Source organism: Mustelus asterias, chromosome 10 (assembly GCF_964213995.1).
Source record: "Mustelus asterias chromosome 10, sMusAst1.hap1.1, whole genome shotgun sequence".
In the NCBI taxonomy this organism is placed as follows: domain Eukaryota; kingdom Metazoa; phylum Chordata; class Chondrichthyes; order Carcharhiniformes; family Triakidae; genus Mustelus; species Mustelus asterias.
Window position 1 is genome coordinate 14,072,400 of NC_135810.1, and position 15,755 is coordinate 14,088,154.

At 44.3% G+C, this 15,755-nt stretch overlaps 1 protein-coding gene across 8 annotated transcripts in view; it reads left to right on the forward strand.

Annotated features, from left to right (window-relative positions):
- LOC144499531 (LIM domain only protein 7-like) overlaps positions 1 to 13,399 on the forward strand; it is a 221,306-nt gene extending 207,907 nt beyond the window's left edge. For all 8 annotated transcript variants that reach the window (XM_078221581.1, XM_078221582.1, XM_078221583.1 and 5 more), the window contains 4 exons: positions 2,476 to 2,718; positions 4,927 to 5,035; positions 7,056 to 7,158; positions 12,605 to 13,399. In XM_078221581.1, the coding sequence (XP_078077707.1) occupies positions 2,476 to 2,718; positions 4,927 to 5,035; positions 7,056 to 7,158; positions 12,605 to 12,627 (478 nt within the window). In that variant the 3' untranslated portion in view covers positions 12,628 to 13,399. The remainder of the gene's footprint in view (positions 1 to 2,475; positions 2,719 to 4,926; positions 5,036 to 7,055; positions 7,159 to 12,604) is intronic.
- Positions 13,400 to 15,755: the final 2,356 nt, after the last annotated feature.

Consider the following 15,755-nt stretch of genomic DNA (forward strand, 5'->3'; position numbering starts at 1 on the left):
CATTAAATATTTTTTAAAAAGGGTGTATTAATACATTTTGGCTTGGGTAGTGGCAACAAAAACATCATGAGGCCTTGCGTTTCTGAGTTTGTTCTCTGGTACTATGGCCTTCGTAAGCAGGGAGTGCACATTCTCTGTAAACCAGAATATGTTTTACTTGGCCAGTATCAAGGTAAATACCATGAGATTTTCCCAACAAAACATCACTGCCCTCCATCCTACTGTAATGTATTATGTACTGTCATGGGATGATCTTGCCTTGCTAGGCAGAAGAATGTGCCCGGCTGTGGCTTAGGCAATTGTTTTGAACATTAAGCAGGTAAAAGAACAGTGTTCCTTTGCATTAAAGTCCATCATTAATCTTGTTTTAATCTCCTCCTTTGAAAATAGACATAATTGCGTTAGGAACAGTACAGAGAAGGTTAACGCGACTCAGTCCTGGGTTGAAGGGCTTTTCCAATGAAGAAAAATTGAACAGGGTGGGCCTGTTCTCATTTGAGTTTAGAAGAACAAATGACAAACTTTGTGAAGTACAAGATAATGAGTAGATACTGGCAGGTTCTTCCATTTGTGGGGGGACTAGAATCAGGGATGTCGATTAACAATAAAGGGTCTCCCTTTTTAAGATGGAGATGAGAGGAAATATCTTTTTCCCTGGGTTGTTAGTCTCTAACAAGAGCAGTGGAGGCTGGCTCCTTGAATCTATTTGAGGCAGTTTTCGAGTCATTTTTGATGCAACAAGGGAGTTGAAGGCCACGAGGAGAAGTGGAGTTGAAACCATAGTCCAATCTTATCAAATGGCGGAGCATACTCAAAGGGCCGAATGGCCTATCCGTGCTCCTAAATCCCGTGTTTCCTCCAAAATGCTTTTTGTTTGTGGTCGGTTTTGTATCATGAAGCCTTCTGGCACATTTTCTGTGCCGGTTTTGCCCTAATTACTGTTTTCGTGAAGTAGCGTGCGATAAATAGCTCCTGTGCCTTTGAAGTTATCTCAGAACAAAGAACTTAAAAAGCTTTCTTCCTCATAATGGTGTTTAGGTCATTGGTCCTTTCACAGGATTCAATAACAAAGCAGTGTTTGCACACACATACACAGCTGCCAAATGTACATGTGCTATAAATAGTCCCGCAGAATGTTTGTGTTTTTTTTAAATTCAAAAATATACTTTATTCATAAATGCTCTGAAATAAACCATTGCAAAATAACATTTCCAATAGTTACAAACAGTGCAAAAAAAAAGTCATATTTACAATACTTTATGGTGCTCATTACAAGACATTACATTCATTACAGTTCAGTTCTTCAAACTATGTACATTCAACACATTTCATGATTGGATGGAATGATTTAAACCAATGCATCTCAAACACTTTGATCGGAGAGACAGGGCCCCCCACCCAAGAATCAGTGGCAGCAATTATCAATTGGCATATTAAGGTCAGTATATTTAATTTCGCACATACTCTGTGTGCCACAGATCTCACACAAATAAATGCAGGTGATCTCTTTTAGTGCAATATTGCCCTCTTTTCAATGCAAAACATTACACTTCCAAATATTTGGACATTTTTTGGCAGTGAAACAAGACACTTTGGAGAGGTATTCTGGTGAAAATGGCTTCACAAAACACAGGGGCTGGAATTTTACCGGCCCACCGTGGGAATCGGAGCGGGCAAGGGACGGAAGGTGGAAAGCTCCATTGACCTCGGGCGGGCTTTTACGATTTTAGGACGAGCGAGGTTGTAAAATCCTGCCCAGGATGTATCCGACCTTTGGGAGGGACAAACACGGTTTGGAATTAAAACAGGCATTAAAGCAGCCAGATACAACTAAATCTCTGTTGCAGAAGATACAAAGTTGTCTTTCACCATATTTTTTTAGTTTATATAAGATTTATTTATTAGTCACAATTAGGCTTACATTAACACTGCGATGAAGTTACTGTGAAAATCCCCTAGTCGCCACACTCCGGCGCCTGTTCGGATACACTGAGGGAGAATTTAGCATGGTCAATGCACCTAACCAGCACGTCTTTCGGACTGTGGGAAGAAACTGGAGCACCCGGAGGAAAGGCACATAGACACGGGGAGAATGTGCAAACTCCACACAGACAGTGACCCAAGCCGGGAATTGAACCTGGGTCCCTGGTGCTGTGAGGCAGCAGTGCTAACCACTGTGCCGCCCCAATGTTGTATAAAATACATGTGTAATCAGAGAGAGAAGAGAGAGTGCGTGAGGGGACCCATCCCCACCCCTCATCAACCTTGATTGTCTCAAGGTTGATGAACATTTGTAGGTCTCACACTCTCCAACATTACCCTGAAACTCAGCCTTTCCTAAAGCTTTTTGTGGGATGTTTGTAATCGTACTGATTTGATGCGATTGAAGTTGGTTTGATCCCACTGTATTCAAAAATTAACATTATGCGACCCAGAAATATTGACAAGGTTGTATTATGATTTCTCTTGTTTCAGGGGCGAATCCTTAGATAACTTGGATTTCCCAAAGGCAAACAACTGGGGATCAACTTACGAGACACCGTATTCCTCAGGAAAGGAATCCGTTCACTACCCGGTCTCCACTTCCAACCGATCCTACATGCGCACTCCATCATCAACCCTCCCACCTCAATCCACTGGATCTTTGAGAACAGCATCTTGGACCAAGAACTCTGCTGTGGCTCCAACTACTCAATCCCAGATAACTCCAAGCAACAGGTACCTGACCATTTGGATGAAACGTAATGCACTGTTAGTTGTGTATAATTGAATATGCTGTTTAATGGGAAACTCTCTTTCACAATAGTTCACTAATTCTTATCATATTTCACACTTTTGTTAGCAGTTCGGGTGCTCTCCAAATTCACTCAGTTGTAAATAGATGAACCATCTGCATGTTTATCAATGTCATTTTCCCTTTGTTAGCATATTTTCTATTTCAAGCTCTCAACCCAGATTTGAATGGAAAATGATAGACTATGATCTGCACTCTGACAGGAGCAGGAGTAAACCATTTAGACCTCCAGCGTACTCAATCATTCAATAAACTCATGACAAATCTGCAACCCATATCTATAAACTCACCTTTGTGCCACATCCCTTAATCCAGTCATTGATAATTTTAAAATCTCGAGTTGCCGTTTGTGCAAGAGTTCCAAATTTCTGCCACACTTTGTGTGAAGATGCGCTTCCTCATTCCACTGCTGAAAAGTCTGGCTCTAATTATTGTACTGTGCCATAGACTCTCCAACCAGTGGAAAGAATCTACCCCATCTGTTCCCCCTCATATCTTGAAAACTTGGATTAAATCACCCCCTACATTCTGAGGAATACATTTCATGGAATACAATGCATGTTTGTGTAATCCTCCCTCCTATTATAACCCTTGGAGACCAGGTTTCGTTCTGGTAAATCTACACTGCACACCCTCCAAGGTCAGTATATCCTTCCTCCAGGTTGGTGCACAGAAACGCTCTCAGTACTCCAAATGTGATTGAACCATGGCTTTCCTTAGCTGAAGCCTAACTTCCTGTAAATCTAAAGGCCAACATTCCATTAGCCCTTTTCATTATTTTCTGGACCTGTTCACTGCACTGTATTGATTTATATACCTGGATCATAAGCCTCTTTGGACCTCCACTGTGTCTAGACTTTTTGCCACTTAGAAACTATCCTGTTCTATCCTTTGAAGGTCCAAAGTAGATGGCTTTACTGACCTACGTTGAAATCCATTTGCCACACTTAATTGATTGTTGTCTCTTTGTATACATGCAGCATAGAATTGCCATGTGTGCAATGCCACTATCATTGCATCAACAGCAAATTTGGAAATGTGGCTTTCTATTGCTTCCTCTAAGTTGTTGAGGTTCCAACATAGATCCTTACAGAACACCACTAGTCACGTTCTAGCAATTAGAATACCTGCGCGTTGTCCCTACCCATGCCCCACTCTCTCTCTCTCTCCCTCCTGCTGCCTAGCGAACTTCCTAATCAATAATTTGCCTACATTTCCATGAGCTTCAACTTCAACAAACCGCCTCACATGAGGGACTTTATCAAATGCCTTCTGGAAGTCCATATACATAATATCCATAGATATCTTCTTGTCCACTGCTTTAGTCACCGTTTCCAAAAAATGTGATCAAGTTTGTCAGATGTGACCTCCCTTTGACAATCCATGCCGGCTATCTATGCTTGACTGAAAAAGTCTTGAACGCCCCCCGGGGTAGAGGTCCCACATTGCAGGAATGCTAGCTGAAAAATATTTGCTTTTAACTAGACACTAGAACACCAGCGAGACATGCTCACAGTGTGACAGAAAGACACTGAAAACAATATGAAAAGAGAAATCTACAGCTGTCTTGTTGAAATTGAGCAGCATATTATCACCTATTTAATGAAACTAAAGCCCCGGCTTGAATAATAGAGCATTGTGTTGGAATACAAAAATATTGCAGCGGTTCTGAAAATCAGTCACATTGGAAATGTTCAGGGATCAAAATGGAATTTTCTAATCCATATGAAAATATTCCAAATCCATCCCTATTTCTACATCTCCTTAAAGCACCTGTCTTTAAAAATGTAGAAGTGGCCATTCCAGGTTTTAATTTGAGCTCCTTGTTGGCAATGGTCAGATTTCCTTTGTGCAGGACATATCTTTGATTTGTCTTGTGAAGCTTCTGTCCTACACAATTGCCTCATGACAACTTGAGGCCATCCAATGCTGCTGGCAGAAGGTCTACCACTAGGTCACAGGTCCAGCACAAAGATTCTAATTTCACTGCTGGGCTTGCATCGCAACCCTTAACCCGGTCACAAAGATTCAACAGTTTGATGGACGTGAACATCCCACAGGGGTTAGTATGGTCATTCTCGTGCCTGTATAGCATTTATATGGTTGGTCCCCTTTTTTTGTTCTGTATTCAGGTCAATAAGTGGAAAGAAGATTTGTTCATACTGTGATAACGCTCTGGGCAGAGGAGCTGCCATGATCATCGAGTCTCTCGGTCTTTGTTATCATTTACATTGTTTTAAGGTGAGGCTAGGGACCAGCTATGAGCAAGGATGAGGGAAGTATGGTCAGGGCATGCATGCTTGCTTAGAACTCTACCAGTGGCCTATGTATTAATATTTTGGTGGCGCATGAACCCATGCAGACATTTTACTCAAAAGATATACAGTAATTATTGAAAGGTGTTTTGCAAGCAAAATAAATATTACTTTTTTTCAACGCAACCACGGCATTTAGACTGGAATTTCTGCATGGGTTCTGTAGCTGGGCTGGAAGCATTTTAGCACATACTAACCCGGGGCAACTTGTCACAATATTTCATAATCATAACTGATTCTGTTTCAGATTGGCTTAAACTTTCCTGCTTGCGCTTCTATCTTAATTGGCAGCTTTTGATTTTCAGCTAAAATGGGAGGTTTCATCACCATTTGAGGTTCATATTTGCACAAATTTGTCACTTTATTTTGTTGTTGTTCCTACTAACATCTGTGCCTTAACTCCATACTAACGCTTACATTATCGCCTTCATTAACACATTGCTTCTTAACTTCCCAGTGCAGAGTGAGTCGACTATATGGCCTCTTTCACGCATCACTGCTCTGTAGTCACCAAAGAAACAGCATGACTTTTGCAAGACCGCTTCAGCTTTGTGTCAACAAATTTTTAAAAATGTGTTTTGCTGTACGCATGTCGAACCTGATTAAATGTCACTGTATTTAGCCAAATTCTATTTATTCTCCTGCTTCCGTAATATCTTTACAGAGCCTATTGTGCCTTAGTCAAAAATGCTACGTTGCATTTATTCACAAGCCTTTATTGATGCCAATGAGCTTGATCACAAAGAGTGGGGTGACACAAGGGGAGGTGGTGGCATAGCAGTATTGTTACTAGAGTAGTAATCCAGAGACCCAAAGCAAGATCTGAAACAGGGTTCAAATCCCACCGTTGCAGATGATATTTAATGTCAAAATCTAGACTTTTAAAATTCCAACGATGGCTATGAAACCATTGTCAATTGTGGAAGGAAATCTGCCGTCCTTACCTGGTCTGGCTTACATGTGACTCCAGACCCACAGCAATGTGGTTGACTCTCGAATGCTCTGAAATGGAGAGCAGTTAGGGGTGGGTGATAAATCTTGGTCCAGCCAGTGACACCTACATTCCGGGAATGAATGAAAAAAAAATGAAGAATCCCTATTTCTGTCCAATTATCCCTTCTCGGTTTTGCTGACCTCTCGACTAAAATTGAGAATTTAATATCCTTTAGTGTGTTTTTTTTCCACCTTTCATCTCTCGAAAGTGAAAGGCACCTTTAAATTAGTTACATCTTGTACCCTGTCTGTTGGCTTTCCCAAACTTCAAGGTGTCTCCTTAAGAGTGGATGGGCACGTATTCTACTCATGAGTTTCCCCCAGGTTGTTGGACAACCAGAAGGGAAGCAGTCATTTTTGAGTAACGGAACCATTTGATGTTCTGCTATAGAATCATTTGGCCCATCGAGTCTGCACCAACCCTCCGAAAGCACCCTACTGAGGTCCAATGCCCTTACCTGGAACCCCGCGCATTTATGATGGTCAATCCCCCTAACCTAGATATCTTTTGACACTAAAGGGCAATTTAGCATGGCCAATGTACTTAACCTGCACATCTTTGGACTGCGGGAGGAAACTGGAGCACTTAGAGGAAACCCACACAGACATGGGGAGAACATGCAAACTCCACACAGTCACCCAAGGCTAGAATTGAACCCAGGTCCCTGGCACTGAGGCAGCAGTGCTAACCACTGTGCCACTCTGCCACCCCCAGTGAGTTGCCGAGTTAGTGTTTAAAGCACATGTATGAGGGAAAGCCTCTGAACCAATTTTGTCATGCAGCCAATTATTGATCCCTTGTTCAGTCCTGAATATGTAAAGAATTAAGCTCAAGCTGAGTAGGCCAATGAAAAGAAATGCTGTCTCTTTGCGACTTCATTCCTCTCTTGACATTTCAACAGCTCTGTGATACCTTGGAAAATCTAAATAAATAGTCTTGTTTTCATGCACAGTGCATCTCGTGCAACATTGACCTTGGGGGTAAAGAATCTGGAGCAGAGGTCCGAGTACGGGATAAGAGACTCTACTGTAATAACTGCTACATCCACTTCAAAGGTAGGCAGAAGTTCAAGAGCAGCATCCCTGAATCTGCTGAGAATCATTATGCTTACACGTGATCATAGAAGCTAAGCTGGAATGTTGCCATTCCACCACAAACTGTCAGTGCAGGTCCCCCTTCCTGTAATCAGAAAAATCTGGTATAAACATTTTCTTTCTAAACTTCCCTGTTGGTTTTTTAATCTCACCTTTGCTTGCCTGACTTCCCATTGCTTTGCATCCTTATTAGCTTTCTCCTTTTTTCCCCAGAACAGCTGTGTACAAAAACAGAAGTGGAAGGGGAAATATAGAATGAGTCAGTTAAGATTGATTTAGTTGTGGTGGGTGTAGAGTAAAGGGTCAACATCTGACGCTGATGTGAAGGTAAAGTCCTCAGAGTCCCAGATGACCAGAGGCTGCTATCCCCTTTTGAGGGGGAGAGCTGACTGGTGGTGATTTAACCTGAGGGTCACCACACCTCCAGTGTGGGGCAAGATTGGGACGGTGAGGCCTTCATGTATAACCTCAGCTGGTGCAGCAATTGAACCCACGCTGTTGGCATCGCTCGGCATCACAAACCAGCCATAGGATCATAGAACCCTACAGTGCAGAAGGAGGTCATTAGGCCCATCGAGTCTGCACCGAAAACAATCCCACCCAGGCCCTCTCCCCATAACCCCACAAATTTAACCCGCTAATCCCTCTAACCTACCTGGGACACGAAGGGGCAATTTAGCATGGCCAATACACCTAACCTGCATATCTTTGGACTGTGGGAGGAAACTGGAGCACCCGGAGGAAACCCACGCAGACACGGGGAGAATGTGTAAACTCCACCTAGACATTGCCCCACGCTTGGGAATTGAACCCTGGTTCCTGGAACTGTGAGGCAGCAGTGCTAACCACTGTGCCACTGTGATGTAATGACAATGACTAAGTGATGCATCTGGAGCAAGTTAAAGTCCAACCTAGTGTAGAGTTCCTAAGATGTATGTAGAGCTGTAAGAAAATGATGATTCTTACAAGCTACAGTCTTGAGTTGCTAACTTGGGGGCGAAAATAGACAAACCCCGAAGAACCCCACCTCAACCCCGAACACATGACAAAACTGAGTATTGGAAATAGAAAAGAGTCTTCCATTTGTGTTGCATGATTTATGATTCCAACACATCCCAAAGTGTGTTACAGCCCACTTGCAAAGTCTAATCGCTTTTGTAAGGGAGGAAACTTATGAAATTTTGGAAGATGCTGGCAGTCGAGAGATGAACCAGAGGTGTCTCTTACAGAGCACATTACAATTATGATGTGCCATCTGTTCCATCATAGACAATGGGCCCAATTTTACCATTTTCATTCTAAGTGTTTAATCTGGGCGTAATGCAGATCCGACTTAGAAACCTGCTTTCAGGCGCTCCCATACGCATTCAGCCTGAAAAAAACATCTCCAGTCCCATTTGCACTGTGGGCGGGGCTTAGTGCACCTGAAACGATCGGAGCTCTGAACTGCGCATTCGCAGTTAGGAAAACAATTTGAAAAAGCGCGCCCGTGTCAGATCGCTCCCGGGCCGCAGAAAGCGGAGAAAGCGGCCCAGGAGCGAAAAGCGGGAGCGATGGCCCCCACAGACATCATTGTCCCCCTTATCCACCCACCCACTACTCACACACATCACTGTCCCCCTTGTCCACACCCCCACTACCCAGACCAATCGCCCGCAGAGTAGCAGTGGACCCCCCTGCCCCTGGCCCCCCACCAGAGATTCATCTGCCCCCCCACCAGAGATCCATCTGCCCCCCCCACCAGAGATCCATCTGCCCCCCCCACCAGAGATCCATCTGCCCCCCCCACCAGAGATCCATCTGCCCCCCCCACCAGAGATCCATCTGCCCCCCCCACCAGAGATCCATCTGCCCCCCCCACCAGAGATCCATCTGCCCCCCCCCACCAGAGATCCATCTGCCCCCCCCGCCAGAGATCCATCTGCCCCCCCACCAGAGATCCATCTGCCCCCCCACCAGAGATCCATCTGCCCCCCCACCAGAGATCCATCTGCCCCCCCACCAGAGATCCATCTGCCCCCCCACCAGAGATCCATCTGCCCCCCCACCAGAGATCCATCTGCTCCCCCACCAGAGATCCATCTGCCCCCCCACCAGAGATCCATCTGCCCCCCCACCAGAGATGCATCTGCCACCCCCCACCAGAGATCCATCTGCCCCTCCCACCAAAGATCCATCTGCCCCCTACCAGAGATACATCTTACCCGTCTCCCTCCTCTCCCCCCCCCACCCCGACAACGATCTGGCCTCACTCATTTCCCCCCCCCACAGAATGGTCTGGCCCCACTCACCCTGCCCCCCGCCCCCCAGAGGAACATCTGATCCACCTCCTCCTCCTCCCCCCCCCCCCCCCCCCAACCAGACAATGATCTGGCCTCACTCCCCTCCTCCCCCCCCCAACCAGACAATGATCTGGCCTCACTCCCCTCCTCCCCCCTCCAACCAGACAATGATCTGGCCCGCCTCCCTCCTCTCCCCCCTCCCCACCACCACCACTGATCTGAGTCAGAGAGCCATTGGAAGCTCGGAACACGCTCTTCAGAAGCTGGAGCGTCCGTTTCAGACTTTTATTTAGCAGGTCCATTACGGCGCGGTTCCGGATTGGCAAACGCGCTGGTAAAGGGGGAAATGCTGATAAAGTTGGGTGTGCAGTTCATTAATTCAATTGAAATACATGTAAATGCATTTAAATCGCCGTTGCACCCGCTTTGGGCGTGAATCAAATCGCCGCCATTCCCAGGTTTTGGTAAAGTGGCGATTTACGCGGACGCAGGCGCGGATCATGTTAATGGCCTCACACCCGACTTTACCACATTTCCACACCCAAAAGCGGGCGTGACGCAATGGTAAAATCGGGCCCAATGACTTCATTGATGATAACTGCCTATGGAGGACATGGTATGAAATAGAATTAGATATGGATTAGTCCATAGGGTTGTACAGTGGGAGGTTTTATTTACCCAGTTTGAGCATTGAGATGATTTGAATGCGGTCTGCGCTGGCATCTCTGTTAAGGGGATCACTGCAATTGTTTTGAATTATTTCTCAAGTCTGATATATTTTCATCTCTTCCAAAGAGGGCTCACTTCCCTTTCCCCATTCTTGAGTCCCCATTGCATTGTGCCAGATTTATAAATGTAGTTTCTTTTCTGGCCTCTGCCAGTATCGCTCAGTGATGAGCCTCCAAGACATGGGCAAACACTTCACGCTCTCCGAGTTTACTGCAGTGATGTTTGCACCTCCACAGCTGTGTTGCAAAGATTGGAGCCTCACATAGAGATTTACATTTTGAATGTGAGAGCATTTTATTATGTTCTCCAAGTTGTTTTCCTACTCTAGGTACAAATAAAAATGAACATAACAAGTATTAGGAGCAGGAATGGACCACATGACCTGTCGAGCATGCTTCACCATTCAATATGATCATGGCTGATCTTGGGCTTCAACTCCATCTTCCTACTCACTCCCCATATCCCATAATTCCCTGGAAGATTAGAAGTCTGCTACCCCAGTCTTAAATGTATTCAACGATGGAGCATCCACAACTTGCCGTGTTAGAGAATTCCAAAGATTCACAGCCATCTGAGTGAAGAAATTTCTCCTCATTTCAGTCCTAACTGATTGGCCCTTTATCCTGTGATTGTGACCCTGTGTATTTAGACTCCCTACTCTGTGGAAACAATCTCTCAACGCCCATTCTATGAGGCCCCCTCAGGAATTTGTCATTTTCAATTCAAGCGCCTCTCATTGTTCCAAACTCCAGGGGATATAAGCCCAGTTCACTCAGCTTTTCATCATAGGACAACCCTCTCATCCCAGGGATGGTGTTTAGTGAACCTTTACTGGACCACCTCCGATACAAGTATATCCTTAAATGTGGAGACCAAAAATGCACTGGCCAACAGCCAGTTGGTTATCTCGGAGGAGAAAATGCCATCCAGTTCAGAAACACGTTAACTTGTACAGACAATCTTCTTCCATTCTGATACATATACAGGCATTGTCCTGAATCCCGTTCTCATAAAAAATAAACCAATGTCTAAATCTGAATAGTCCATCGTGTTTTTGTCTAGAACGGTATGGATTACCAAGTAATGCGAGAGATCACTTTTCTAATATATACAGGAGTTACTAATTAGGTACAGTTACAAAATCTGAAGCTGAAATTACTTGTAGTTTGTATGTATTTTGAATTTTCAGTTAAAGTTCAGAATGATAAAATAATTTTGTAACATCACTGATTCGAGCCAGCCTCAGTCTGAATTGAATGCACATATCGATTTCATTGCTGTTATAGTATATTTGAATAGTGCTATGAGCCTACTTCACAAAATCTAAATATGAACCAGCACTGAAATCTTCCTGTGTTAAGTTCAAAGTCTTCTGTGCAGCTTATTGACCATTTAAGTTTTTAAAAAAAAGTTTTTTGTTAGTGTCACAAATTAGGCTTACATTAACACTGCAATGAAGTTACTGTGAAAATCCCCTAGTCGCCACACACTCCCCAGGAATGGACCACATGACCTGTCGAGCATGCTTCACCATTCAATATGATCATGGCTGATCTTGGGCTTCAACTCCATCTTCCTACTCACTCCCCATATCCCATAATTCCCTGGAAGATTAAAAGTCTGCTACCCCAGACACCTGTTCAGGCACACTGAGGGAGAGTTTAGCGTGGACAATGCACCTAACCAGCATGTCTTTCGGACTGTGGGAGGAAACCGGAGCACCCTAAGGAAACCCACACAGACACGGGGAGAACGTGTGGACTCCACACAGAAAGCGACCCAAGTCGTGAATTGAACTTGGGTCCCTGGCACTGTGAGACAGCACCGCTAACCACTGTGCCACTGCTGCCTGACAGAACCCCATTTTAAAATTACAAACCATCAGCTGGGGTAATGCAGTGCTGACCACGGTGTCACCAAGGTGCAAAGATTGCTGGCTATTTTGGGGCAGTACGGTGGCACAGTGGTTAGCACTGCTGCCTCACAACGCCAAGCACCCGGGTCCGATTCCTGGCTTAAGTCACTGTCTGTGTGGCATCTGCACGTTCTCCCCATGTCTGCGTGGGTTTCCTCTGGGTGCTCCGCTTTCCTCCCACAAGTCTGAAAGACGTGCTGGTTAGGTGCATTGGCCATGCTAAATTCTCCCTCAGTGTGCCCGAACAGACACCGGAGTGTGGCGACTAGGGGATTTTCACAGTAACTTCATTGCAGTGTTACTGTAAGACGACTTGTGACACGAATAAATAAACTTTAAAATTTTATTTCAGGGATGTTTTGTGTCCCCCCCCCCGTTCTCTCCCCCCCCCCCCCCCCCCCCCCCCCCCCTGGTTTATATGAGACTAATAATTGTTGACATTCAGTAGCCTTGACCTTTTTTTGCATTTTTTTTTAAATAGCTGGAAAGCCCATGCCCATTTGAGAGGACTCCAAGTGATGCAAAGATGATGCTGCACGTGGAAGAGGAGGAGGAACTTGCTCAACGCTATGACATAGATGCTCCGCGCGAACGGGAAAATTAAATCTTTATTTGATACACTCTTGACCGTTTGAAAAGAGGAAAGTGACTCACATGAAATTTAAGCTTTTATCACAATTCGACTGCAAAATGGGGTGCGACTCAATTAAACAACCACAAATTTCTTTTCTTGTGTACTAAGCATGTACAGTAGATCAGGGAATGCATGGTGTATTATACAGAATATGTATTAGTGCTTTATAACTTCTCCTTTATTTATCAAGCTGTTGGTGGATGTCGCAAAGAAGCCAACTTTGCCTTTGTGTTCGTATTGCTTCCTAAAAAGTTACCGTGGTTTATACAAAAATATTCTATTTCAAAATGTACCTGTCTTCAAACTTCTTATCATGTAAGAATTTCCACATTGCAGTAAGTTATCTCAGTGCGTTTGTTATCTGCATTCCCACTGTGTTTCTGCTGGCTGGGCATTTATGGAATAAAAAAGGCTTATGTTTTCTAAACAGGCTCAATAAGAGACGGCATCGCATGTATTTTAAGTGTACAGGATATTAAAGTTTCAAAGATGTAAAATCGAAATCGGTTTGATTTACTCTTGGCTTTGTGGAACCGATGGATATCAGGTTAAATATTTTGCAGAAAAAAAAATCTATAAAAGAAAAAAAATCCATGCAATTTTGTGTTGACTCATGTTTATAAATAAAATGAATAAATCTTCCAATCTTGTCCTTGGATTTAATCAAAATCACCAGATTGCATCCACATTGTAGAAGGACGTAAATTACAAGGTCTATGTATGTATGTATTTATCTGCTGACCGATGGAGAAATTTTGTATCATTTTGTTCTAAGGTGCAACAAATAGAGAATATTTTGTCAAAACGGGAAGTTTGGGCACAGGAGGCAGAGAGAAAGTGAACTTTCAGCTGCTATTTAGCTGTAAGGAAAATGTTAGAATCCATTATTAACTATGTGACATCAGGACACTTGGGGGAAGGGGGGGTGGGTAGCGATGAATGTGACAATGGATATAGAAGCATCAATTTAGGATTGGTCAACAGGCAAAAACAGCAACTGTCTGTGTGGGGTTCCTCCAGGTGCACCGGTTTCCTCCCACAGTCCAAAAATGTGCAGGTTAGCTTGATTGGCTGTGCTAAATTGTCCCTTAGTGTCAGGGAGATTAGCAGGGTAAATGCATAGGGTTATGGGGATAGGGCCTGGGTGGGATTGTGGTCGGTGCAGACCCGATGGGCCAAATGGCGGCCTCTTGCACTGTAGAGATTTTGTGATTCTTTGATTCAACACCTAAGAGGAAGTATGAACCCTTCACTTTTTAAAACATTTTTTCAAATTCGTTCATGGGACATGAGCATCACTGGGCCAGCATTTATTGCCATCCCTAATTGCCCTTGAACTGAGTGGTTTGCTAGGGTATTTAAGAGTCAACCACATTGCTGTGGATCTGGAATCACATGGAGACCAAACTGGATAAGGATGGCAGATTTCCCTCCTCAAGGACATTTGTGAACCAGGTGGGATTTTATGGTTTCATGGCCATCATTAGGCTTCCAATTCCAGTTTTTTTTTCTGGATTCAAATTTCATCATCTGCCAGGATGGAATTTGAACCCAGATTTCCCCAAGCATTACCCTAGGTTTCTGGCTTACTTGTCCAGTGCCAGTTGCTGCGCTAGGGCCTCCCCAATGACTGGTCCAGTTCAGTTTCTGGACAATGGTAAGGTCCCCCCCTCCCCCTATGGGAAATTGATATGGGAGAATCAGCAATGGTAATGCCTTAGAATCTCAAAAGTAGATCTCAAAGGGACAGCATAGTGGCACAGTGGTTAGCACTGTTGCCTCTCAATGCCAGGGACATAGGTTCAATTCTCAGCTTGGGTCACTGTCTGTGTGGAGTCTGCACATTCTCCCCGTGTCTGCGTGGGTTTCCTCCAGGTGCTCCGGTTTCCTCCCAAAGTCCAAAGATGTGCGGGTTAGGTGGATTGGCCACGCTAAATTGCCCCCTGGTTTCAGGGAGACTAGGGAAAATGCTTAGGGTTATAGGGATAGGACCTGGGTGGGATTGTGGTTGGTGCAGACTCGATGGGCTGAATGGCCAGCTTCTGCACTGTAGGATTTTATGATTCTAGATGGCTTGGATTATCTCTTGTTGCAGATGGTAATTGCTTGGCACTTGTGTGGCATGAATATTACTTGCCTGCAAATGAACAAAGTGCCCAAGGCTTGAAGTTGGCCTGCCTTTCTGGTCAGCACATTAAAATGTAAATAACCATCTGAATTATTCAGTTGACAAATGATTAAACATGCAACGAATCTCTCCTCTGGATTTAATAACTACTATTGTCGAAATGCCTCCCAAAGCTGATGTATACTGGCCAAGTAGTCTTACTGGCTGCAGAATGAAATTCCTCATAATGGGTCTGAGGAAAAATCATTCTATCACGAGATGCAAGTAAGTGAGATTCAAACACTATTGTGTATCAATGCTAATGGTGTCACAAATGTATGGACAATGGGAATCCTGAATGTATGGTGACTTGATCAGTTTGTGATGAAAAACATTAACATATCTTGAGAGCAACCTTGTGTCAGTCAGTTTTGGAGACAAAGGGACTCAAAGAGGGAGAGATCCTGCCCAATAAGGGAGAACCCTGCCTCAAATCCACTAGGATGCAGCAAAGTGGGGTTATTGCTCTACCTGTTGATTTGGAGAACCAAGCCAGATTTTTGCTGCAGGGACTCAACTATACCTTTGACTGGAGCAAAGCTAGAATACAACAGTTGCGAGGACTTAGCCAATCTGAATTCATTGCCAGAAACGACCAACCTTGTTTTCATCTGTGAACCAAGGGGAACTCAACAGGCCTGCAAATGTTTCCAACCAGCATCTCAAAAGACAAGAATAATAGTGACTTTGTGGACTTTTCTAGAAGCCTCAGTGCATGCTACCTCTTTTGCAATCACCTTTTCTTGTACGTATGCATGCATAGGGAAGTGAGTGGGTGCTGTTGCAATTGCATTCCGATTTGAGGAATACCTAAGCCTCTTTTAAAAAAAA